The sequence below is a fragment of the Battus philenor genome, unplaced genomic scaffold (assembly GCF_028537555.1).
Source record: "Battus philenor isolate CCGP_79_NKW_IND1 unplaced genomic scaffold, ilBatPhil1.0.hap1 SCAF_13, whole genome shotgun sequence".
In the NCBI taxonomy this organism is placed as follows: Eukaryota; Metazoa; Arthropoda; class Insecta; order Lepidoptera; family Papilionidae; genus Battus; species Battus philenor.
The window spans coordinates 3,509,124-3,536,951 of NW_027181675.1; the positions used below are offsets into that span (position 1 = coordinate 3,509,124).

Sequence of the window (27,828 nt, forward strand, 5' to 3'; positions counted from 1 at the left end):
CAAGTAGCTCAACTGTGTTGTTGAGGTGGTAATTTTAAATAAATAGCTTTCATCCAATGTACCATATATTGTTTTATTTTCCGTAGCTTTTTCAGCCCATATATGCTCGCTGTAAAACAAAGGTCACCTCGTAAGATGTCTATGGGAGATCGCAGTGTGGTATTATATCAGGTTTATTTGTGGGCAACAGCAATCCTATATAATTAATGCACAAAGTCTGAATTATACCAAGACTACCAATGCATAGTAATGAAAGGGTGTTGCAATTAGTCAGTCGCAGGGGCTGAAAAGTAAAGTCTTTAGAAATTTAATATAATTAATAATATAATTAATTTTTAATAATATAATTAAAAATTTAATTATAATTGCATATTAATTGGGTTATAAATAATAACGATTCAAAAAATGATTTCATTGATATTTAAAATGTTGTTGCTGTACAAAAATAAATTAAGATTCTCCGAATCAGCGTTGTGTGTGTGTGTGTTGTGATCACATGCTGAGGCAATTTTTCCGACATTTATGTTTTAAGAATGTAACCAAAGGTATTTCCATGGTTTTTGTAATCATCTAAAACCTCAAAGAGGTAAGGAAAGAGATACTCATGCATGTGAAGGCCCCAAATAAAGTCTGCGTGGTTCATTTTTTCACGCGGCATTATAAGATTACGTACAACGTTCGGCAGGGCGTCTTTTAGTACTCCTACGTCTTCTATTGTTGACAGTTTGTCGTTTGCTCCGACGAACAGAGCCACTTTCATGGTAACATTGTTCAAATCGTAAGTTGGTGGGACAGGGTTTCCATATTTATACAAATTGATTACAGGCCCGTAGTCGAAACGTGCGAACTGTCTTCTGAAACTCAATTGCGCGAAGTGGTAAAGGTTTTGCACTGACGTCGCCGTGGGAAAATGGTCTAAAATTACAGGAATTATTTCGGGCTCCAATTCCTCCTTGTCTTCACCAATTATTGGAAAAACGGTGTTAATTACGCACATTCTGTAGCCAATTAAGGGCTTGCTGCAGAATGTTTTTAATAGATTCTGCTCACTAGCCGACCCCAATACAGAGTGTATATCCATAGATATTGCAGTATTGTAAATCGACGGTGAATACTTAACCATGGTTTTAAGTGGCGACGGAACGTTGTTAAGAAAACATACAGGCGCTAGCGCAACAAGCAGTGGCGTACCTAGAGGGGGGCGGTGGGTGCGGTCCGCACCGGGCGGCACTTACCTTGGGGCGGCATTTTTTAAATTATATAGTTGTAAAAAGCAACATATTCATTTCATATTTATTTTCTTTCTTGAATAATAAATTAAAATTCTGTTCCCAACATTGTAATTTTGTTAAGAATTTTTGTAACAATTTCAATCAGTGTCGGTAGTTGCGAAAGAAGCTTCTCAAAATTGAAGTTGATAAAAAATTATCTTCGTTCTACAATGAGCCAATTAAGACCAAAAACTCTTGCAATATTGTCAATAGAACAAGAAATTACAAATAATTTTAATTTTGAGAGCATTATACACGATTTTTCTAGTATGAAAGCTAGAAAGAAGAGTAGATATTATATAAATATGTTTACGAGTGCATACACATATGTCTAAAAAAATTTACTCTGTGTATTAATTAATATTGATTAAATAACTTAATAATTTATTTATGTGTATTAATTTATAAGAAACCACTATTTGATTGACTTATAATAGAAGGGGCGGCAAACTGGAGATCGCCCCGGGCGGCAAAAGTTCTTGGTACACCACTGGCAACAAGGATATTAATTTTAGAGTTATACTCGGGGCGTGCAGAACCGAGGACGTAAAAAATTGTGGTGCCCTGAGAATGACCCACAGCGTCTAACTTATCCGCGCCGCTGAAGTACAAGACGTTGTCAATGATGGCGGGTAGGTCGTAATAACCATGCTCATGGAAAGAGTAGTCCCAGAAGCCGTCGGTCAAGTTTGGATCGAAGGAAATATGATCACGCGCATATTTATTGCCTCTGCAATTCCCGACCCAAACGTCATAACCTTTATCCGCGAGTGTTATGGCCAATGATGTGTTTCCTCTCAATATCCACGTGTCAGAAGAATCAAATATACCATGCATGAGAAGAATGGGTCTCTTCCTTTCCCCTTTTATTCGAAAGAGACGGAGAATATAACCATCTTCTGTAACGACGTCATATTCTTCTGTGATATATCCATATTCGGCAGCTAATTCTCCAAAGTCCGACTTTCCTTTGGGTGCAGTAAACGTTGATTCAATATTTAAGATAACAATACAGTATAGTATTCGAACAAAATGTTTCATCCTGCAGTCGTTATTGTTTGTTTACTGATAGGCATCTTTGAAATCATACGGCATAAATACCATATTTATCTTGCTAGTAATTTTAACGTGTAATATGAAATTCCAATGTGACTAGTAACCGTAATTCGTGCGTGGGTCTTTTACAATTACCGCACAGAGGAATATATTTTGTTGGTTTCATATTTTAAATTTTTAGTCCATGCACATTTAAAAAAACAATAGTATCAAAACCTGGTACGTAGTACCTTAGGCTAGAATTTTAAAAAGAAGTTACTTCGAATAAACGACACCGTGCTAACAAACGTACATATGTTGGTGCGAGCTTTCTAAGAAGCGAAATGTTGTAGATAATACTTTTTTTATGTATATTAACTAATTTCATAGGCTCTTGAGTAATATATAATACAATTACTCTACGAATAATTATGTGTATGTCTCACCTTCACACCGAGCCTGAATCTTTAGTTTAAAACCACAGAGGATTTATACTAGCGTTTAAAACTAACCAATGGTGGGCAGTGGTAGCCCAGTAGGAACAGAGACTTGCGATAGTAGGTTCCGAACCCGTGTTCGAATCCTGAGATACAATCTTATGTTATTAAAACTTTGTAAATTAATTAAAACAAACAAGTGTCCAGCGGATGGGCAGCAGCGCCCTCTACGTACCAAAATACTACACTGCGATCGCCATGATGATCGCATGGCTATTATAGTATTGTACATTCTCTATAGATATTTTTTAAAGCCCTAGACGCCCACTGCAAATGTGTGCAGCGAACGAATTTGCTGACCTGAACTCCTGGTAGTCTGATTGGTCGAAACCAAAAAAACGATCAAACATTTAACCATGGCAGTTGTGAATTTTTTGGGTCTTAACATTCAAAACCTTGACACACTGCAACTTTTATTTGCATCGAAAATGAAAGAAAAACTTCGTGCAGAATTGTTTCAAGATATCGCTATTCGATAGATTAGGGTCATTGCCTCTCTCAATAGTTTTATATTATTCAAGAATGAATAGATTGTTAAAGGGACTATTTAAAAAAAAACAATAAAGCATTTTTAAATTAATACCTTGCTTAATTTTTTAATGTTCTATAAACATCATCACAATGTCATCTCTCATAAATGCTGTTTATGACGAAACATATTTCTTTGAAGCTTCATAAAATTTCGGTTTCTTTTAAATTTGGATACAGTAGTGTTTTATTTTTTTAGCCATTGATACTACAGATATTAATATTCTAATTATCATAATGTATTCGTGTTACATAAATATACGTATGAATGTAAAAGGATCTTTATTTGTAGGTCAACGTTAGATAATTTTTCTATTTAAATAGTTAATTGCATGGCGTTGCCTTTGATTTGTTATCATCGAGCACAATAGGTTGCACTGGTTTATTTTTAAATCTTTTTATTCCATCATAGATAGCATAACCTGGGGCAGATTTTTTAAAAAAAAAATTATTTTATTTTTCTTATTATAGTTTGTTCAGTTTAAGATACTTACAAATTTCAATTACTAAATTCAAAAGTATTACTAATTAATTGCGGGTTCTATAAACTAAAAGATTTGAGCACAACGATTAAAGAGGTTCATTACGTGTAGATTTTTAACTGTCACGACAGACTGCACTGCCACAAGCCGTTGACCTATAAAGTTTCTATAGAAAAAATACAAAGTTCAAAACGAACTGTCAAACACACGAAGTTCAAAACGAACTGTCAAACATTCATAATTCAAAATGGACTGTCAAACATACATAATTCAAAACTGTCAAACATACAAAGTTCAAAACGAACTGTCAAACATGCGAAGTTCAAAACAAACTGCCAAACATGCGTAATTCAAAATGAACTGTCAAACACGCATAATTCAAAACAAACTGTCAAACATACGAAGGCCAAAACGAACTATCGAACATGCGAAGTTCAAAACGAACTGTCAAACATTCCAAGTTCAAAACGAACTGTCAAACATGAGAAGTTCAAAGCGAAATGTCAAACACGAGATGTTCAAAACTAACTGTCAAACTTTTCAATTAACGTTCCTTGCGTGCTGTCAAATGAGCAGTTTTTATATCAAGAATATTTTAAAAAAATTTTCACCTTTCTAACAATCTTTCTATTTTTCTTCCATAAGAACTTTTTTTATAAAAGGAGCGAATAAAATCGATTAAGGCTTTATCCAAAAATCGCGTTAGCAAGAGAAAAAAGGGGCTTATTTTTATACGTGTAGTTTTAATAAATACATATTTGGGAGAAGTGGTTGCCTAGCGGTCAAGCACTGAGACGCGATCGTAGGTTGTAGATTCGATTCCTAGGATACAATCTTAAATAATTTATCAATCAAACCCGACTACTATGCGTGACTATTATGATACATACCCTATAGATATCTTTGTGCGAGGCATATGCCTTGCAGTAATCAGTAAAGCAGAAAGAGAAATACATATTTTACTAAAAGAAAAAAACCTCGAAAACTAATGTAATTAAATAAGACACGGTGTATTACATAAACTATACTTTATTTGAATCACAGGTTAATTCTTAAATAAATTAGACATGTTGATACATAAATTTTACTTCATCATTTATATTTTTAAAGTAAATAACAATTTAAACAACATATTAAAAATGTAATATTTGAAAAAAATTACCACTGCCGACCTTTGAATAAAACTTGATTAAAATAACTTCGCCTCAATCTATGTTTTTAATTTTTTAAGTACAATTTGTTAGTTATTGTATTTTAGTTATTTTTTAATCTTTAAAAATATTCACAATTCAAAATAACAGGCATCCGAAATTTATAGCGTTCACAATTTAATTATATAATAATTATGTAATAACACTTTACTTGGTTGTATGAACATTGGACACTAGCCTTTTTAAATCTAAAAAATAATGTTATATTAGTTTGTAGTCATTTGAAATTCGAATGATAAATAGTCAACGAAATAAAAATGTCAACGTCCCAGATAATGCTGACTGAGCAGGCAACAAGGCTAGGACAAGTGGAGGCCAAGAAGTGGCAAGCGCAGCAAAGGTCCACCAACAATCTTGCCAAACGACGTTGTTTAAATTTGAAGACGCTGAACGCAGACCAGAGTCATCAGGTCCAATTGGAAACCTATTGCTAAAACTAATGATGAATGCCCACTGAGTACAATAAGGTATAAATATCTTATAGTGAAGTAATGGTGGTGATGGTGATGGTTCGGACATGGTGCTGTGTGTGGGTTATCGATATTGCCACAAGGTTATAAACCTGCTTGAAGTTTTCTTTATATTTACACATTAACAATTCCTAATATTATACTATTTTCCCAAAGGACATTAGGCTAAAAGAAAATTTACTTTTTTTCTAACTTTTTTTTAACATTTTTGCAACTTATAAATATTACTATTTGAATATTGACTATTTATTGTAATAAAACTAAGCAATTATTTTCAGTCAGCCCATAATTGAATTCGGAGTGACATTTTTGCGTTAGACAACACTGTGGCTATGATGTCATCTGGGTGGTAAAACCATCTGTCATCTTGATGTGCCAAATTTTGATAATATAGACAAAATGATTTGTTAAATATGCATGTTTTAGTTAATAACTTTTAAAAAATTCTTTCTATTTTTATAATAAAAATATGTAGCATTATCTTTCACCCAACAAATTTATAACACTGGATAAACTATAAAAATACACAAATTAAATATCCATAATATCAATATTAATAAAAATTAATGCTAATTTCTTCTAGCTACTTCTGACCTTTAGACATTTTAACAAAATTTAATTTCAAATAAAATTCATAAAAGTACAACAATATCACAAAGTCACAACACTTGTATAAATATATATTTTATATTTACTTGTTAGTTTAAAAAGAATGACTGTGAATAATAAATGTCACTATTTTTAATCCGTATTATGTAATGTCATTATTATGGCAAATTTCTAGAGTTCAGTCTGAGAAGAATGGTAAAGAAAATAATTCGAATTAATTTAAATCGAGAACTAAAGTGCAAGTGTTATGGTTTTACAGTAAATCGGAATGTAGTATATTATATAAAAGAAAGAGATCAGACATAAAGCAAACAATAATATATTAATAAAAAAGTCAAGACCAAAATTGAATCGCATAACAAGTTCTAAAGGTTGTTACGAGTCCCTATCATTTCTCTCAAAGCTTTTTATTTTATATTAGTTTATTCTGAGTCTAGTGAAATATAAATTATTGTCAATATTTAAAGTCTTAAATTTAAGCCGCTTACTATAAACATTTAATCTCTACGAACAACAATTTTTCTATACTAAAATATCACACGACACACTTTTCACAGATAAAATATAAATGTTTTAATGAAATGTCAAATTGTAAAATACGCGCGAAAATATATTCAACGTATAAGTCTAGAGGAGGTGGGATTTAGAACTTTGTAACGATGTGTTTCTCTTCTATGCCGTTTTTCTTGGGCGATTTCGCCTCCTGGCCAAGCGTGCTGTTTCTGATACCGTAGAAAAAGTATATGAGATAACCTGGAATGAAAGAGAGATTCCTTTATCTATGTTCATAAGGTACTATTCAATTATTACCTACTAATTGGTTTTAATTTTAAAAAATCATTATGAGAAATAGTTATAAAGAGGATAATTAAAAGAATATTTCATTTTTATTTAGATCTGAATCTTCACCGTTGCCATGGCATTTACCAGGAATCTCGGCTCAGGTTGTTATATCACAAGCAATTTTATTAGACCACTGTGGAAGGGACTCCATTGAGTGATGGTCCAGATCCAGAGACTCCTAGAGGGGTCCTCAGGCAGTTATTAAATAAGCGTTTAGCATTTTCCGTTGTGGCGCCGTCGTTCAACAAGGGTGCATGTCAGAGCCGAACTTTAACTTTGGTCGGAATTACTATGACTTCGGAAAGTATTAGCGTTTGGAGAAGTGGCGGAAGAGACCACAGCGATGACTCAATTTAGGATGATCGACAATCTCAAAAAATGTTAATATATTAATTGGTTTATATTATTACATTTAAGTAATAAATAAGAAAGACGACATTTTTAGTATAGTTTAGTAACGTAACACTATGTTTGACGTATAGCATAACGATACATGAAGTGCAGCATGGTCCGTCCACCTTGTTAAGGTCATTGGAACAGGCAGGATGCCAATGTCCAACAGTGAATATCCTAAAACTGAAATAATGATGATGTAAACCATAGAGAATAGATATATAGAGAAAGTGGAATATTGAGAAATATCTTACCGACAAAGAGCCAGATGATGAACCGAACCCAGGTCTGGTAGTCGAGCTGCACCATGAGGTATACGTTCATACAGACGCTCAGATATGGCACGAGTGGTACAAGAGGCACCTGCAAAAGTTATTGCACATTAGTCGTTGAGCGGTTGCCACTGACTAGAAACCACAGCATCTCGCTGAGATATAATAAAATAAGTTTTTACTGCCATCATTTATTTTGTTGAACAGTAATGGTGTAGTGTATAAGAATTCTTGACTCCTGGAAAAAGACTAAATGTGGTAAGAAATTTACTTATTAGAATGCTAGCACTTCTGATGAAATATTTCTTACGTAGGAGATAGTGTCAATTTATATAAGATTGTTGTCTAGTAAAGTTTTGGTGCTATATATACAACAACAATAAAGTACACTGACATATATACAAAGGTTTACACAGCATTTATACAGAAACAACACGTATAACATAATATGACAAAAGTCAAAAACCAATATGAGTTATTCAAACTAAGACCTTATTTAGTATAAAATTTTTAAATGCAAGTAAAAAATAAAGTTTATTAAAGCATCTCGACTTGTAAAGATGTAATTCTACGATACATACGACGTTGTCTCCTAATTCAGACCCCAATGATAAGGTCAGTCTCTCAACTAACCATAGATATCTATGAGATTAAACACAAAACAGAGGCAAAGAGATCCGTAGACGAAGACCAAGAAACTTATATAGTCCAACAGATTTTCAAATTGAAGTGCCACATAGCGCGAAGAACAGATGACCACTGAAGGTTTAAGTTCATTGATAGACCCTGAAAACTTCAAGGGAGGCATATGTCCAGCTGTGGACGTCATACAGCTGAAATTATAATTTATATAACAAAAACATTTCAAATAATCCAGAATTTAATATTTTAATACTCGAAAAGAATTTTAAAGTTTTAATATTTGCTTACGGTGAAGGTGAGATGAGTGACGTCATGCCTGGGCTGTCGGTACAGAATGATGAGGAGCAGTATAAGCAGAGTGGCTCCCAACGTGAACAGAGTCACCTGAAGCTCAGAGCTGGACACCTCCCACCGCATCAGGGCACAGGTCGCCAGCGCTGCAGCGGCTGGAAGCGAAAACTTTATGCTTGAAGATGCTCCGCAACGACATATTATTTTTAAACATAAATATAAAAAGTGAGTATAATGAACTAACAGACACCTCGTCCGAAATAGATACTTTTATCATTACTTTATTAAAATTAACACAACACATAAAAAGTTCTAGATGTAAAAAAGTTTTTTGTTATTTGCCAAAATATAAATAAATATTTCTGTTTTTAATTTTTGTTTTCATTAATTTAATACCTTTTCAGAATAAACATTTCGAAACCGACAGTAGTCGTAAATATGTATAAATACGTATTTAAATTTACGTTATATCTATTTCTTGACTTTTCAAAAGTTAAAAACTTTGTTCGATTGATAAATATTTGGTTCATTGTTTCAATATTTCTTACTATATTTGCTTACTACTTTTTTACTTTTGGAGGTCTTAAAAACAAAGTAAAAAAACTGTGAGACGTCATTTATATCAGTCATTTTACGTCAAAAGATTACATGAACATTTTATAACTCGTGTAATATTACTTGCAGGAACACACTTCATAAAAATTCAGCACTTATAAAGGCTTAGGAATCTTCTTTCCTTAGTAGAAAATTACTAAAAATCTTAATATTCAATACATCCGTAAAAAATATCCGGGAATATTCCAGCATTGTTTGGTCTCCCTATTACATCAACCACGCATTAAACGTTTAAAAAAAAGATTCGTTAAACATCTCGTATTCTACATCAATTAGAATCAACAAACTAAAATCTTATAAGATAGATAATCAAATAATTCGGCAAAATATTTTCGGTGTATATTTTTCCGGATCCACAAAAAAGTGTATGAGACTTACAAAGGACGCCAATGGTACACTTGGCAATGGTTGCAGAGAGCTCGGTGGGTTCCTTGAGGCCGAGGAAGTTGAAGGTCTGCCGTGCCACGCTATACGGCGTCTCTGGCACCGGCAGCTGTAGGTGAACCTGATCCTTGTCTTCGTATCTGTAATGAGCACTTGACTTTTAACACATACGAAACTTTAAAACATATTGAGAAAGTCAGTCTAATGTATACATTATAACAATAAAAGTAATTTCAAAGGTAAAACCAGATTCCTTTGTAAGGATAGTACCATAAAAATACATATAATGTCTGTGTACATGTATCTTGGATATATAAAAATCCGTTGAATGACGTGACTAAATTTGACTAAACTGTGACTAAATTCGAATAATTCGTAATTTATAAATTTTTTCATCTTTGCTTAATGCATCCGTGTACATTTTGTAAGACTCTATGTTAAATAAAGGACCGAATTTTGACAGTCCAGTTAAGCTAGCTAACTTTGAGAAAGAGATAACACGTAAGCAAAACATCTGAACCGAAACATTTTTTTCATAATGCCGTAACTTATTTGTGTTGCCAGTGAAAAAATATATTAATATGGAAATATATTTTAGGAATAAAAGTAAATAATACCTGAGTATAAGCACGCTGGTAGCGACGATCGTGTAGGCGAGTAGTGTCCCTATAGACATCATATCTATCAGCTGGTTCAGATTGAAGATGGCTGCCATTGTTGCTGCCGACAACATTACTAGTTCATTATTGTTATTTAGACTATATTTTAAATAAAACATGTAAATGAGTGGAACTGCAACTTCATATTTTATCGTCTAATTGTTCACCCGCGTAGGACGACCGACGCCAAAACTATCGTCTTGTTAATAGGTGACGACTTTCGAGTAACAGTTAAAGTAAAACAGGACTACATATACATGCGCCATATGCATGCACCACCATAATACCATACGCGATAGCAGTGTGGTATTATGGTACGCAGAGGACGCTGCTTTCTATACTCTAGTAATATGTTTGTGAACAGTGATAATCCTACATAAATAATGCACAGTGTGAATTATAAAAGACGACGGACGATCGCAAGTCTCTATCCTCCACCGCTGGACTACCACTACCCAATATCAAACGAAATTGACTCTGAATATCATACGAAAACGGTTTAGCTATCGGTGTAATTGACTAATTACCTTAGAACGTTTTATGGGCATTAGTGTACGCGTGCATAATAAAGTTCCACAAGATATCTTCGACCATGGATGCACAGACCGCGGCCCGCCGACAGCAAAAATAATACTCTCGTACATTCGAAAAATATTGAATTCTATTCCAGAATAAAACCAAAAAAATTTAATTACCTATACTTATAGCGGCTGGCCCGCCATCAGTTCATGATTTGCCCGAGTGGCCCCTAGTCTTAATAAGTCTGTGCAACCCTGTCATCGACCTTCCTTTTGTTAATTTTATAATATTTTTATTTTTAATTTATTTTTTATATTTATATTCGTATATGTAATATATAATCATAAATTGTTTAATTTAATATATTTAATATTATAATTTAGTAATAAAATAAAAATAAATTTAAAATTAAAGTCGCAATGTTCAGAAGATGGTTCTTTTATATTATAATGTATGCAACAAACATTGATAAATTTTATTTAAAAAAAAAACAAATGATGAGTTTCTAACTGCCTCTTCTATGACCAGTATTACAAACTGTTGGTAGCTTAGTACATGTTAAAATAATTGACAAATCAGAACTACGTATAAATTCCTACTTACTGCTAAAGATCTTTTTTATTTAATTGACTTACCAGAGAGCAGTCCGCTCAGTATGGTGGCTAGCATCGGTGTCTTCGTCCTGGCGTTGATCACTGCGAGGGGTCGGAAGAGTACACCGTCGCTGGCCATGGCGTATAGCACGCGCGGTAGCGGGAACATAGCGCCTAGGAGACTGGTGCACAGCGCGCATATTGCACCGCCCGTCACCAGCCACCGCACCACAGGCATGCCCACTTGCGTGAACACGTACGGGAAAGGAGCATCTGCATCCTGCACACGTCACACCTATACTTTATTAACGCTAAAAGAATAAACACTCTACCTCGTCACTTAGCCTAGCAACACCTTGATGGGTGATCGGTCCATTTTAAAATTGACAAAAGACGTATCTTCAACAGTTTACTTCAAATAGTTACCGTTACAGTTTCTAATTAGAACATCTTATGACAATATTCCTTCCCCATAGATTTTTAATACAACCGGTCGAAAGCAGCCTGCAACCAGCGACTTCGACCTAAATGACATCATCTGTCTACTTTGTGTCAGCAGATGACAAAAAAGATGATTACTTGGAAGAGGTGATGAATAGGAAAACCGATACCAGATTCGGTATGGGTAATATGTTCATAACGAACTCTCAAACGTGCGAAGTTCATAGTGATCTGTCAAATATGGAGTTTTGTTCTCTGATAATTTCAACTGTTTTTTTAAAAAAAAAACTTTTACAAAGTATAAGGAAACCTAATGTTGTTGAATTAGTTGTACAACATTCACAGTGTAAAATCCTGTTCGAATTGGCGGTCGATTACATGATTTCGATTTTTGTTCCTTTAATGTCCCAATTTCTTGTCGATGTGAGTGTACCGTTCTTAACTACACCCCTATTAACTCTATGGATAGATATTGATTTATTTATTCATATTACAATCCATAGAAAATTTCTCAGTGACCAGTGTAAGTCATGATAAGAATACCAGGACATCTCAATTTCATGAAAACTAGGAGCATACTACAAGGCCGGTCATCGTGGTGATCTTTGGGTGAAGCCTGTACCTTGCAGTGGCCGCCCATCGGCTGAACAGAAGAAGAAGGGTATACTTACTCTTAAACCTACGAGAGTTCTTAATTGGCCCGTTTGAGAGGAACCCACAACAAACTCTGACCAGTTTTTCTTCGTGGTCACACCATAACAAAGAAGATAACTAACCTGCAGATAATACGGCCACATCATAGTGAGGACAGTAGCGATGCTGAAGTAAGAAGCGAAGATAATGACGAGAGATAGCACAATGGAGAGCGGGATGTCGCGCTTTGGGTTGCGAGCTTCTTCGCCGGTAGTGGCCACGCAGTCGAAGCCAACGAATCCAAAGAAACACTTGGCTGCCCCGGCCATCACGCCGGCCACTCCCCAGGGCATGAAGCCTCCGGCACCGGCCGCTGCTCGGTCTTCTTCCGGAATTTCTTCCACGTTGATATTCCAATTTGCCGGGTCGCCTGAAGACAAATTATTTCACTTTTTATTGCTGTGTACCAATTTGAGTTGCAATTACACATAAATACATTTAAAAAATTTTGAAGTTAAACGGTTTTTTGATACCCATATTGTGGTGGTTGTGGAAAAATATGTACCTAGTCCGCCATATTGGAACGGCGTCCATCTTGAATTTTAAATTTTGACATAATCATCGTGTTTTACTAGTGTAGCCCTTTCATTTGATACCCATATTGAGGGGGTTAAGGGAAAATACGTAATCCGCCATTTTGTATCGGCGGCCATCTTAGATTTATAATGATATTGATTTTATTATATTGTATTGTCATCTAAATTAAATGTGTGTACCAAATTTTAGATCAATCTGACAACGGGAAGGTGCTTAAATTTAAATTTCTAATTTTTATCCAAATAAATTCCGTACGGGTCGAACTAAATTAAAACTGTTTAAAAATATTATCATGTCAGGAGATAGACATACACCAAAGATTGCCAGGTTCATTGCCCAAATCCAGTGACTTTCTGCAACTCTAGTGGAGGGCCTATCCATGCCGCGACTACCGGCTTCTCGTCGCTACTCAAAAACTTTACAGACCCAACGGCTGTTGGTTGCACAAGCTATGTACCCCGCCTACTTCAGATGAGTAATTGGATCACTGCATTTCTGATTCGAGTTTTTAAAACTAGATTACGGTGTTATATCGCAGAACTATTTAAATGGTCTGTCTTTGATATTTTCGTATAATAACAGCAAGTAGTTTCTGTACCTACCTACCTATATGTGATTTTGGACGGAATTTACAGAGTTACATTTTGATTCAGTTAGTCAGATAGATTTAAAATAGGATCGTTTGGGGGTAGCTTGCATTCAGCGTCTCCCGACGACCTTATAAACATAGTTCATGCAAAACTCACTTTTCATTGCTCCGGCAATCACCACAACAACGACAGTGATCATGTTGAGCGCTGTGAAGACGTTGTTAAGTTTCGTGGATTCCTTTACTCCGGTGGCAAGTAAAACTGAAAACATCAAATTTGTTTTATTTTCTACTTGTGCTTACCTAAATAGCGCATATTTAGCGAGACTATAAGCATCTAGATGCTTTAATACGTTCACTGCGGGCCCAATTTTGAAAAACTTTCAGCTGGTGCGGCTGAGGTCGAATCAGCCTCAAGCTGAACTTCCTAGTAGTGCGGTTGAGGCCTTTTCTGCCTCATGTTCATCAATATTTTTGCAGCCGCCGCACTAGAGAGAAAACACGAGTTTTACGCGCCGCACCAGTGCAAAGTTTACCATGAGGCTGAATCGACCTCAAGCCGCAGTGAACGTGTTAAAGGGGTGAAAGCAAACTACATTATTACTACTATTTCTAATCTAGCTCTATAAAGTGATCACCTTGAAATATGTTACATTAACTATTTTTTCCTATAAGAATGCGTCAGGCCAATGTCTTCTTGCAGTATATAGTGTGCAGGAGCAGATAGTAAACGATTTTGTTTAAATTTTAATACGTAGTAATTTGAATTTGGAAAACGCTTTCGTCCTTTACTCTCATACAATCCTTCATACATGATCCCTTTATTTCTGCCTATATTTCAAGCTACTTAGTCCAATTTAAATAAATAAAAATTTAAACGCCAAAAGTCTTGGCAGCTTTATCAATTCAACTAGCATTCTGTATTTTGAATAAGGAAGGTTTTCATGAGGTGAATAAGTGTTTTCATATTAAAAATTCAAAGTGATAAAATTTATACTTCTTCCATACATACCACAAAGTAAATTGAAACGTTTGACCTTAACTGTCAAATATTTGACATCAATTAAAACCACAAGTCAAAGTCAGTGATGGATGTGATCAAACAAAAAATATAGTGTAGCAGTACAATGGAAATATAATCATACTATTACTAACATTGTGGAGTAAGTAAAAACTTACTTTTCGAAGTAACTTTTTTAGTACACAGCTCTATCTTTTTCCCGTTTATTTTACTTGAGCTTTTTTTTTCTTCATCTTTTATTAAACGAAATTTTTATTACAAATTTACTTCTGACAGAATGAAGTCGGTTGCGATAAGTATAAGATGACCATCTTCTACTTTTCAGTCGATAGCTGTTCATTGAAAAGCTCTTCCTCAAAAAAAGTATGCATTTAATACTTACCGGTGATCAAAAGCACCAAAGCAAACGCGAAGAAATCCGGATAAGTGGCAAGAAACGAAATGTTTATCGGAGCGACTGCGGTCATGGTGTTGGCCAAGGTGTTATTGCACAGACTGTCGATGTAGTTGGCCATGCCTTTGGCAACACTGGCCGTTCCAATCACGTATTCCAGAATAAGGTTCCAGCCGATGGTGAAGGCAATGAACTCGCCCACGCTCACATAGCTGTAGACATAAGCTGAACCCGCTTTGGGTACTCGGGCTGCAAACTCTGCGTAACATAGTCCTGGGGAGATTAAAAAAATATTTATTAATAAAATATTAGTTCATATCTTTTTTGTCAAGACAGTGTTTTTTTTTTAATTACTAAAGCATATACAAATATTAGGAGCCATGTTCGAGATTTCTCTACGAAATCGAATGAACAGACTTCTCATCCTTGATCTTGATCCGAAAATAATTGACATATAGAAAAGTTGAAGTGGCAGTTAAAGTTCTGAAGTGGAGATCACGGACTGGCCAACGCAACATAAGAGTTTTACCCCCCGGATGGACGCTGGATGTAGCCTTCCATCCAGTCATCCATTGGAAATGTATTGGAGGCCTATGTCCAGCAGCTGATGGACTACGGATGAAATGCTTATGATAATATAATTTTCATCTTTTAACAATAGAAGAAGGTCTCTAGATGCCGCTTATTATATTCAACGGCAAACAATGCGAAACGCAACCACCACCGTTAATCTACTCTACACGTATTTCAGACCTCCACGGGGCATCCTCAGGAGATGTTAGACCGGTCTACATCTTCTTACTTACTTCACCATACTTACTGTACTTTCTTACTTAATTACACGACTACTGCCGCATAGTGGAAGTAGATATATATTTGTTCCATTCTTAGTTAGGATGGACTTCTGCGAGGTAACGCCTGATTCAATTAGAATTTTAGACTAAACATAAATATAAATCATTGATATTCTTGTATTACAATTTAATATATGTATACTTTTTTAATAAATAAAACGTTTAGTAAAAGTTTAATATGTGTATCTATACAGAAGTTATTTGTAAAGATAATATTTTAATAACATTAGAATTTCTTATTAGGTGTTTAAGAAATAACCTTTGATTTTTCCTTCTATATCCGCTTACTATTAATTAGTGATAAAAAGCCACGAAAAATTGATTAAAGGCTAAAATTTTACAGTTAACTTGAGGTAGTTAGCAATAACAAAACTATAGGAATTAAAAAAAAAAACTCGTAATTATAAAACGTAAATAAATGATAGGTTAGGAAGGATTATGTTATAATCGATGAGGGTAATGATACTGATTCCGTTAATGTATGTATAAACACAACAGATCTTATGTACAAGCTAGAGCGGATTCTCACCAGCAAACGCGGAGGCTATAGCTGCGACCAGAAAGCTGAGTGTCACCGCTGGACCGGCCACGGTCTTGGCGACCGCCCCCGCCAGCACGTACACTCCCAGACCCAAGGTGCTGCCAACGCCCAGTGCGGTCAGATCCAATAGACCGAGACACCTTGCTAGCTGGGTTGTGCCGTCGTCATTAAGGCGCTTGCAGCGGCGAAGCGCCGTAAGTATCCTCGCGCAACCCATCTGCAAAAATAGAAATATTAAGTTTTATAAAAGATACAGAGATTAGCCATCGTGGCTATCTTTGGGTGAAGCCTATGCCATGCAGTGGTTGTTCAACGGCTGACATAATATCATCATCATCATTCATCATCTTTATTTTCTTCATCGTTATATTCAATGAAGGCCTTTGGCTCTAAAAATACTCTTTACCATGTTATTTTTACGATTTGTTTCTCATTTTAATTACACGAGAAATGTGTATTAACTAACACGTAAGTATTATAAATAAGGTAAGATAATTTAAAAAGACATAACAATAAAATTACCACTTATAGAAAACTATTATACAATACAGTAAATGTTATAAATATTTTTAATTATTAAAATAATGACAAAGGTTATAAATTACATATAATAGAAATAGAATAAAAATTACCAGTTTGAATATAAAAAAGATATTTAAAAATCAATTAGTGTACATATTTTATTTTTTCATTGTACTTGGTTTTAACAAGATGGCGCCACTTCTCAGTCTCAGAAAGACCATGGTACTATTTTTTGATTTCATCCCTTTACGTACATTTAACTGACATCGCCCAAGCAATTTGGCGAGTTGAAGTGTCAGATAGATCACATAGCGCTTAGAACAGATCTCAAATGGGACCTTCAGGTTCTGAAGACCACGGAGTGGTAAGCCTAGAGTAGGTCGTTCACCCACAAGGTGGACAGAAGACCTTATTAAAGACGGATGCATGTCGCTTCAAACAGGACCTATTGTAAATCTTTAGGGTCACTATGTCCAGCAGTGGGTGTCTTACTACTAAAATGATGATGATGAAAAAAATAATGTGGTAACCATGTATTCAGAATAAAATAAAGGAAAAACAAACAAACTAAATAGCCATGTTGCAAGATATCCAAACATAAACACGTGATTATAATAAATAATGAAAGTGCCCAATGCCAGTGTGTACCGAGCCCACCAAGACCTTCAGTAATGACGTCACGCATACTTAATTGACTCTTAGCTGATGATACTGAGAATCATGTACGTGACCCGACCAATTGTTACTTAAAACCTCTGAATGGTAATTGAACAAAGATTTACATTAAACGTATGTATGTACTTGTAGGTTTTACTGTATGATTTGCTTGTACGATATGTAGGTAGTTTAAAATCGAGGTTTTTAAGGGAGTTTCCGAATTCAAATATTATATCCAAATATAAGTCCAAGAATTCAGATGTGTTCAAGTCTTCGGCTTAGCAGAACAATAATCGAATCTTTTTAATTATAAAGAACATAAATAATACGCAAAAATACACAAGAGTTTCTGACTGTTATAAATGACACTCAGGTATACAAGCGTCGATGTAAGGAAAATTACAATATTTGTACACCTTGACCGACAAGTTGCTAGGTACTTTCCGCTGTCTTTCCTCAAAGTTAATGTATGACTTGTTTTTATGTGGCAATATAAATATATTATCCAGTGGCTATAAACATCGTTAAGTGGCGAGTCGAAATAGGCGTTCATGCACACACCCTGTTACGATAATAATGAATATAAGGGTGAAACCAAAAGGAAGAAGCCCAGAGGCTATTTCTTAAAAGAATGAACACAGTCAGATGTCTTTCACAATCAATAACGTAAATGTTGGTGTGGTAACTCAGTGTGATAAGCGAACATCAAGAGGTCCGCGTCACGGTTTTATTAGACCAGTCTATCTCTGCTGGCCAAAAGGCATATAAAGATTACACAGGTTTGAGGTGGTTAGACGCAGAGTGCGCCTAGCACAAGACCTCTTTTAAAGTAGCGAAGCCCGTGGGCTTCTGAGAGATCATCAGCACGGGCATATACATACTACTATTTTACCGAATTGGGAGGCCTCCAACCTTAGATCACTTACGAACGAATAGCCTCCAGAATATATCATAACATATAAAATAAAAGCTTTTAAATTTAGAACCAATCAACCAGTATATAAGGAAATTTTGAATCAATTGACAAAGTTGTTTTGAAATTTATTTATAGTCTGTTGCATTGTGAAATAACAAATAAATATTTTGAAAATGGAAATGCTTTCAACAATGGAATCATTACTGTATGTCTTATAAATTTCGACGCGAGCGCGTGAACGTCAATCATGATGATCTCTAAGTTAAAACAAAGAAACAATGATTCTTTATAAACTGACTCTTAAATAACAATTATTTGTTACAGCGCCTTAATATTGTTAAACGCTATTTTTATTGTCAATCTAACAGCAATGACTTGATGAATGTCAGTTTGTGATGTGAATACGATCATAGTTATAAAATTATCCTTTCAAGTCGTATTGATATCTATATGTCGTTATCTCTGACAGTTAATTGTTATCAATAACAAAATAGGAGACTACAGTCGATTATTCTGTATAGAAGAGTTATAGGAGCATCTCAAGCTGAGGTCTTCTTGTCTAGCCCTTGAGCCTAGACACTCTATGGAGCGTTCGTCTAAACGATCCAAATTTTGCAGCTTCCTAACGAAAACCCGAAAAAATATAGTGAAATTGTAGTGTGTAATGGCTCCATCCCAACCTCACAGGGGATTCTCCGAGGTTTACTACTTTAACAAAGGGACTAAGCACCTTTTGTGCCCTACCATTTCAAATACACGAAATCTGCAGATGCCATTTGTGTCAATAAACAAAGAAGAGCATTGGTCCAATATGTCATTCATCAATTATACGATGAACTGCCTATTTCTGCAGTAAAATTGTATTAATATCAGCATCTTTACCATATAAAATTAACCTAACGGACGTAGTGCTCATATAGATATCTTTAGGGAAGACCTATTTCTTGCAGTGAGTATTGGCTAAAACGACTAAGAGGTATTGTTATGAAAATGACTAAAAGCTATTCTGCTGCTGATTTTATTTCATAAGTAATGGCTTTTTAAACTACTTGATGCCTGATCTCGTTCCTCTACGACTTTGGTAGAGCTGTTTCTCCCTGTTATAGAAAAATACACGCGCCATAACTGGGTCCTTACATATATACTTAATAAAAGTTGAATTGGAGCATGGTGTAAGCTCTAACGGGTTTCTTGATGATGAGTTTTGATACTATATCTCTTTATATATGTATGTTTCTTGCCTTCTATAACATTATTTAGGCAACATGGTCAATCTTAAATTCTTATACTATACTTTAAAGAGAGTAAAGAGAGACTAATTTTCTCTGATTGTTTAAAATTGGCTATTGTATAGTTTTATGTTAATCACAAGGATATAACGTTGACCGATTTCATTACGTATGAAAATACATGTGTAGGATAAAGTGCGCTTGCGCCTTTTTTTTATTATGAACTCGCGCAGCATCACATCGCGTCGCAAGTGTAACCATATTTAGTTGTTAAGGGGGAGTCCCCGTATATTGTATGTCGACTTATACGTGTGAGAACGAACCTTAAGACATCATAGCGTTAATCGAATGGAACAAAGGCATACGTTATCGCATGCCGATTGTCACGCCGATTCATTCGGTAATGAGTTAGTTCAACCGCTCCACAATAACACAACTAGAAACGTGACTAGTTAAACTGGACCTTGATGGTAGATGTTGCCGCCTATCTATAATTAATTCTATCACGCTATCCAGGGATTTGAAACACAAAACCTTGAAGAGCATCTCGTTTGTGATTTCCACAGACAAGACGGTATTGTCTTATTCAGTTATTACGTTAGCTACAGCGACTTTCAAGTAGAAATGACTGCGACAGACAAACGGCTAGGAGATTCAAACGACCTCTTAAGTAAGAGATATAATAATAATTGCTTTTATCCAGAGTACGATTTACATGATTATCTGCTATAGCATTTTTGTAATTCTTATAACGGCCTTTGTTTCTCGTTTGCTTGTAAAATACATACCGATAATATATACAATGTTATAGTACATTATACTTCCTGCTATATTTAAAATTATAATTACAATCGGTAGACTTCTTTGGATATGAGAATAAATTCTTGTAATTATGTCACGTTATTAACCTCAATGGAAACATTTATATAATGTTAACTAGAAACATCTTATTAGCAAATTATGTGCGGACCGTGAACGTTACGCTGACACATGTTAATGTCTATGATAAAAAAGTAATTTGGCCTGATATCCGTTGTGAAAATGTAAATTCGGTGAGATGTGTGTCAGATAAATATCTTTTGATATTACGTCGGTTACAAAAGAGGTCTTACGCTAGACGCCGTCTGCAGCCTGCATTTCAAACCCGCGCCGTTTGGACTGCAGTGGTAGTCCGGTCAAAATGTAGGATAAGACCGAAAACTCCACGGGAGACTAGTGTGAAAACAACTTGAACAATGCAATGAGAGGTGGAGGTCGTAATTTTTAATGATAATTTTATTTGGTTTAATATCAAACCTTAAAATGCAAATTAAACATGCAAACTAAAAAATATAAATAATATGTATTTCAATCGTAAGTTTTTAAGATGAATGTGAAAGCACAAGGAAGGTTCTTACGGCAAATAACTAGGAAAAATTACGATCTTTTAGAGACGATGACAAAGAGACAAACTTTCGACATTTATCAAAACTAAAAAAGCGTATATTGATGTTATCAACCGGAAAATATAATAGTGTACCATAAAGCAGTCTTGCGTGTATGAATAATCAATAGATAATTCTATTCTAACTAATCATTAATTATAAAGACATCGAATCAAATAAAGATCCCTCTAAAGTTCATTTTATTTATTTCTATTTCCATTGAACTGTGATAGGCCAAAGTTGCGGAGAAGCTTCTATTGTATAATTATTGTTTATAACGCGCTTACTTGTCACTAAATAGTAGATCGAAAGTACTGGTACAAATATTTGCTATATTCACATCTACTTCGGTAAAATATCTTATGTCGATCTGTGTAGAGAATCCAAGGGAGCAGAGCTAGGTTATTATAAACTGGTCTATGCTAAGTACCTCTAGCATCTGCCACAAGCAATATTATAAACATTAGGCAAACAGCATTTGTCGATACTGAAAAAAGTTTCATCATGCTATTTAAAAGTTGATGAATGTAACAGGTCAATAACTTTTGGCAGTATATAGTCTCCAGGAACAGATAGAAAAAAATAATCAATTTTAAAATGTACTGATTTTTATTATATTACCATTACTATTATTATTCTAATACTTTTCTTATTATTATTAAAACGATTGTTATTTTTATATATCTTTACAGTGGCGTAGCTATGGTATTTGGGGCCTGGGGCAGATTGGGGCTTGGTGCCCCCCCCCCCCCTAAAGAGACTAAATAATTTCAAAATTCAGAACGAAATGTTGTTAATATATATTTTTTTGGTTCAAAATAATAATAAATGTATATAAAATAACATTAGATATTAATAAAATTCATTGGGAAAGTTTAAAAACGAACATTCCTCGCTTTTTGGCCTGCAGTCATTAATCACATTTTCAAAACCAATAGTGTCGACTTGTTTGAAACACAGATTTGTGTTTTTGTGATTTAGGGCCCTTTTAAAAAACACTTTGTATGTTTTGCGAATGAAAGGCTTAAACACTGTGTATATTTTAATTTGTAACCGTTTACTTTTTTTTAATGATCATATTATTTAACAACTTACAAAAAACAAACTAACAAAAATAGTAAAATTCGATATTCTTTTTATGTTATTTACTTTAAATTATGGTTTTCATTTTTCTTTAAACATTTCATTATTCATCATTCAAAAAAAAAACAATTCAAAAAAATTATTTTCAACTTTGGTGCCCCCCCTGCTAGTTTTGCCTGGCGCGGCCGCCCGCTTGCCACCTCCTAGCTACGCCACTGTATCTTTATACTAGCTATGTATTATTTCTGAAACACTTATTATACTTTCCGATAGAATGTAACATAAACTGTTATTAAAAGCAAACAAGCTACACATACACCTCTAAGCATGCACACCTAAAATGAATCAACCTGTATACACGTCTTCTAACAAAAGGAAGGTGAAATTATTTGAAGACAATACGCATAAATCACTTATGTTTAACAAAAAATTGTCTTCGTTTCAGCCCATTAACGCCTACTGCAAGGCATTAGCCTATCCCAAAATATGGGGGATATACCATAATCGCCACAATGGGCTTGATTGGTGATTGTATTGTGGTTTTATGATACGAAGAGGATGCTGCTGTCTATTTCTGAAAACTTGTTTGTAAGCAGTGTCAATACTGTTTAATTAACGAAAAAACTGTGATTTCTTGTATATAAGATTGCATAGGAATTAAACCCACGACCCGCGATCGCAAGTCTCAGTCCTCTACCGCTGAGCTACCACTACTTAAATTTAATGAACTCGTATAATTATAAAAATACAAGTATTGTTAAACCTGTTTTTAAAGTAGTGTATGCTAATTAATACGAATTTATGTATATTTAATTATACAGGATTATATTACAAGAAAACATAATTATTTCTACGCATTCAATAAAATAAAACTTTTACAATTTCTTCGGTTTCTTACGATCATATTATATAAAGAACTATTTCGTGCAATATCTGATAAAATATTATCACAATCATTTTTTCGTTGAAAAATTAAAACAAAAACAATACTTACGGAAATAGAATTCCGGTGGAAACCAAAAGATACGATGATAAATATAAAAGCACAGAATCACGCAGTGACTGTGTACCAAACAGTGACAACGTTAAAACCAAAGTGTCTCGTCACGGCGCAACCGTTTGAACATCTGCCTAATCTTTACAACCTGCATTATTTCTCTTTATTTGCTAATTGTCGCATCACCGCATAAAGAACCGTCTACATTATCAAATTTATTAGACTCTCTAATCTACGAAATAGTAATGGTAGTAATAAATCAGTTCTACACGACCAGTGTAGCCAGCCGTTGTAGTCCGGACTGAGATCGTAGATTGCGGGTTCATACTTAGTGCATTGTAAAAGATAGCCACTGTTCACTAACAAGTTTCCAACTGATGGGTAACAGCGTCCTCTGCGTACTATGAACACAAACTGCGATTTATGGTATATCTCCCTATTGATATCTTAAAGTAGGTCTATGCCTTCTAATGTGCGTCTATGTGATGAGACGACGACAATGACGACGATGTAACTAACAGCTGTAACTTCGCTACTACTCACAAATAGTGAAATTTAGACATTAGCCAATCCGCACTTAGTTCGGTCAATAAATTATAGCATAAGTCCTCTTTTAACTTTAAATTTCATCTTCACCGGAAAGACCACATTCTTTTACTGAATGAATAATTTTAACAATTATTACTTAGAGTCTCACTGTCAAGCTCTAGTAACCATAATGAGTGCTATGCTTGTAATTCCTCTACAAGATCAGGAGTGAGAAGATTCGTGGATAAACAAAAAAATGACATAGCCCAGTGTAATCGCAATTTGAAATGGAGTAGACTAAGGTCCGACATTCGCGGCGTTGGACTTCTACCCACAACTGTTACGACATTGAAATGAAGACCGCTTCCAACTGTTCTAATCAGATATTTTTTTTTGGTGAAGGCGTGAGTCCAGAAGTGGATGTTCTAGGGTTGAAATGATAATGATGACAGCAGCCTTCGCTTTGAACCCGTAAGTATTCCCGAGTTCCTCAGGAAAGTGAAGTCAATACTCTAAGACACGTCTGATACGTGTATAAAAATAAATAACTAAACTATATTTATTTAACTATAGGCCGTAATAAATGTTATCTCATGATAATTTTTTAACAACGAAAACAAAAGACTTTTCACACGTATAAAAATCATAAACCAAATTGTTTATGATCATTTATATCGTTATCTTAATCTTTAAATTTTGGATTCTCGGTCTGACAATTATTTTATAATGCCTGTAAAGTATTTAAATGCAACACTTTAATGTCTGTGATTATTTTACTCTTTTTCTTGAGAAAAAAAGGTGCTCATGTTTTAAAGAAACAATACCTACCATAAGTTGTCGACTCTCCAAAACCACACTATCAGTCGCAACCCCGATTGCGTATAGTAGTAAGGATCTTTAACTGGTTATGGTTTTCTTAACAAACATATGTTTACTTTAGATGTTACGGACAGTCCCATAGGGTTTGCATGGAAGAGGTAACGAGAGTAGCAACCTTGGTATATTGGGGGCCTCCCCGAGATCGCTGGCGACTTCAGGGGTAAACTGTAATTTCTGGACAAGTCGAGATAGAAGATAGAGGTTAAAATAAACCAACTACGATGTGATATCTGCAGTTTTGAGTTGGAGAAATCAGCCCGATGAGAAGAGACAAGAATATGTTTTATTTTATTCAAATCACGATCGTATAGCCGAAGCTTAAGTAATTGAGAGGTTTAATATTATAATTACGTTCAGCAATAAGCCAGTATAAGGCGATGTAAAGTGTTAATTACTTTAATTATCATTGTCATTGTTTGAACACGTTTGCAAGTGGATTTACTTGCGTGCTGATATGAGTAAATAGACAAGTGGAAAAAATTAATTTTTAACTTGTCCGATAAAAAGTTCTTTCTTTGTTTATATTTGAATGTCGTCTTTTGTCACCAGCCGCGAGTTTATTTATATCTCGCTGCGCTGCCAGACTTTGTAGACTCTTGGAAAGGAGATAGAAATAGACCCATAGCAGTTTTATAGAAAAAAGTACATAAATCCTTTTTAAAAGTATTTACTCTAATTGTCTTAGTAGTAAACAAAGTTTATTCAACAAAATAACTTTTATATTTCGTACACTACCAATACTTTGAGAGTGAATTAATATATTTTCAATGTAATGCTTTAAAAACGTAGGCAAATGATGTAATATGTTTGATTACAGGCACTGTCTGTTATAATTTACTGTATGCTTTTAGAACTTTCTTATATAAAAAAAAAAACATTAAAAAACTGTTGCTTCGTTTTTTGAAAAATCAAACAAAAGTGTTCTAAAACTTAACCCATTGGAGTCTATCGGGACATACGTGTCCCATTTTTCTTCGAGACTACTGGGTTAAATATGTCCCATCTAAAATGTCTAATGGGACACATATGTCCCTGCCTTTAGCGTAAAAAGAGCGACTAAGCGAACTAACATTTCTTGATATAATATCCACATTTATATAAAATTTGTCCTCAGATATATCACAAGGATAAGAAACATAAATCAGACTCCAAAGGGTTAATCAGTCATTTCTATCACTTTATTCTTTATATAGTCTGTATTGTTTCTGTTCGTCGTGAGTAGAATGAATGAAATTAGAATCATATTCAGTTTTCGTACCCCGGTACCCTTTAACTTAAAATACTTGATTACGAGAACTCCAAACGCACCCTATATCGTCCCACAATATTAAAAGTAACTAGATAATTCTTGTAAGCTGTTACTGTTGATAAAATTACCCATCATAACATATCGTATTTAATGGAATCAGGCGTTATTTTGCAGAAGTCCATCCTAAGTAAGATAAGGAGCAATATTCAGCCACTTCCGCACATGCAGCGATAGTCATTGGTCCTTTTCTTACATAACATATCGTATTCAATCTTAAAATAGATGCCTCATTAGCAAGCTCATAGTCGATCAACGGATCATAGGGATAGCAGTCCGTCGCTCGAGTTTTCCCTACTGTATCGAATCAGGGTTGAGGAGATCCGTAGACGAACGAAAGTAACCGGGATAGTCCAGCGGATTGGCATGTTGTATTGTCAGTGGTTAGATAGCGCGCAGAAGAGATGGCTGCTGTGGGTTTTACGTTTTAGGAATAGACTTTAATCGAAGGACCGACCTTAGAGAGACGATCTGCGGATGTCGCTGATTGGAGTCCGCTTCCTACCAGATCTATTGGAAATAAATTCAACAGTGTACAACCAATCACTGTAGAATTTAGTGAAACAGATATTACTCATAGAATGAGCTAATAATTAAGCAAGTATTATCGCTATTTAATCGTCTTTTACAAAATTTGTACAAGTCCATCGAATTTCGAGTGGTAGAGACAGAGAGGTAGAGTTCTACAGCTAATTCAACAATTCCTTTAAAATGCTTTAACGCTATGAAAATAAATAAATGTACATAAATTTATTTCTGCGACTTTTGTTTTAATCGGCAGTATACCAAAATGAAGTAGAATTAAAGTAATGAATAAATGTATTTAAAATAAAAATTCATTTAGTTCGACAATGTGGGTTCTATTCTATCTCGTAAAATGTGATGCGGCGCTTGAAAACCAATCGTAATGACCTCTAAAGTAAACCAAGCAATTCAAATGCACAATACAAACTAGTTCTAATTCACCTTGATTCATAACAAGGACAGCTTTTTGATTGAGCAATATAAAAAACTAGAATGTTTCTCCTTCCTGAACCCTTCGTGATACACAGTTACAATTACATACAGTTTTAAAATGTTTCAAAAGGAAAATTATTGTCGATTTGTTAATAATTTTTTAAATTCAAGATGACGATTATTTGAAATACGATACCATTTAAAAATTGATCATTTCTTGCTCGCTTTTTTAAACTCAGCTCACGGCGATCCACTTTGATCGATGTTTGAAACTGTCTAAACATGCTTGTAGAATATTTTTTTAAAATAATAAAATATAAACTTGTGAACATTAATTTTTCTTGTCTGTAATATAACTCTTTTTTTATAATATCATTTTCCATGGCCAAAATAAAATTAGTTTTTCCATACCAGGCGCTTATACTTCTGTCGAAAATCCATACCCAAAAATATTATTAATTAGGTTGCAATGTATGTTAGTTAGTGACTTATTATACTAAACTACTTATTAGCATAACGCGGCATTGGAGAGAATTTTGAGTATCGAAGTACTCGGTTGTATTAGGTAAGCAGTTACGTACAAGTGTAGGTTTGCAAGTTAATGTTACCAATTGTTGGCATCTAAATTGTACCAGGCAGAACAACAAAATATTAAAAAAAAACCGATAAAGTCAAAAACATACTTTATTAGTAATTCATTAAATCAAGATTATTGACAGAGATTAAAAAATGAAGATTTAACAGACAGATTAAAAATATGTTGGTTTTAATATATAATTTCAAATATTATTTATCCTAAACTAATTACTGTTTCTGTATTTATAACGTAAATATTGTGAACGTTTTTTTTTTTTATTAAAAAGCTATAATACCGCAGTGTCTAAACACGAAGGTCGCACGGATACGAGTCGTGGTCGCTGACAATGGTCCTCAAAGACCTCAAGTT

At 34.5% G+C, this 27,828-nt stretch overlaps 2 protein-coding genes across 2 annotated transcripts in view; both read right to left on the reverse strand.

Annotated features, from left to right (window-relative positions):
• Positions 1–520: 520 nt before the first annotated feature.
• On the reverse strand, positions 521–2,312 carry LOC137933448 (lipase 1-like). Its single transcript, XM_068777401.1, has 2 exons — positions 1,723–2,312; positions 521–998 (listed from the first exon to the last, which is right to left on the reverse strand). Exons 1-2 carry the CDS (start codon positions 2,310–2,312, stop codon positions 521–523), a joined length of 1,068 nt encoding a protein of 355 aa, XP_068633502.1.
• Positions 2,313–6,466: 4,154 nt separating this feature from the next.
• slif (slimfast) overlaps positions 6,467–27,828 on the reverse strand; it is a 50,845-nt gene continuing 29,483 nt past the window's right edge. The window contains exons 2-11 of the mRNA XM_068777034.1: positions 16,373–16,601; positions 14,978–15,262; positions 13,732–13,836; positions 12,532–12,818; positions 11,357–11,594; positions 10,161–10,263; positions 9,538–9,683; positions 8,542–8,699; positions 7,594–7,702; positions 6,467–6,856 (exon numbers count right to left, since the gene is read on the reverse strand). Of these exons, the coding sequence (XP_068633135.1) occupies positions 6,747–6,856; positions 7,594–7,702; positions 8,542–8,699; positions 9,538–9,683; positions 10,161–10,263; positions 11,357–11,594; positions 12,532–12,818; positions 13,732–13,836; positions 14,978–15,262; positions 16,373–16,601 (1,770 nt within the window). The 3' untranslated portion in view covers positions 6,467–6,746. The remainder of the gene's footprint in view (positions 6,857–7,593; positions 7,703–8,541; positions 8,700–9,537; positions 9,684–10,160; positions 10,264–11,356; positions 11,595–12,531; positions 12,819–13,731; positions 13,837–14,977; positions 15,263–16,372; positions 16,602–27,828) is intronic.

Coding starts and splice junctions, on each gene's coding strand:
- LOC137933448 (XM_068777401.1), bottom strand. CDS start 2,312: ATGAAACATTTTGTTCGAATACTATACTGTATTGTTATCTTAAATATT. Junction 999..1,722: donor GCCGCCCGGGGCGATCTCCA/GTTTGCCGCCCC, acceptor AATTGGCTACAG/AATGTGCGTAATTAACACCG.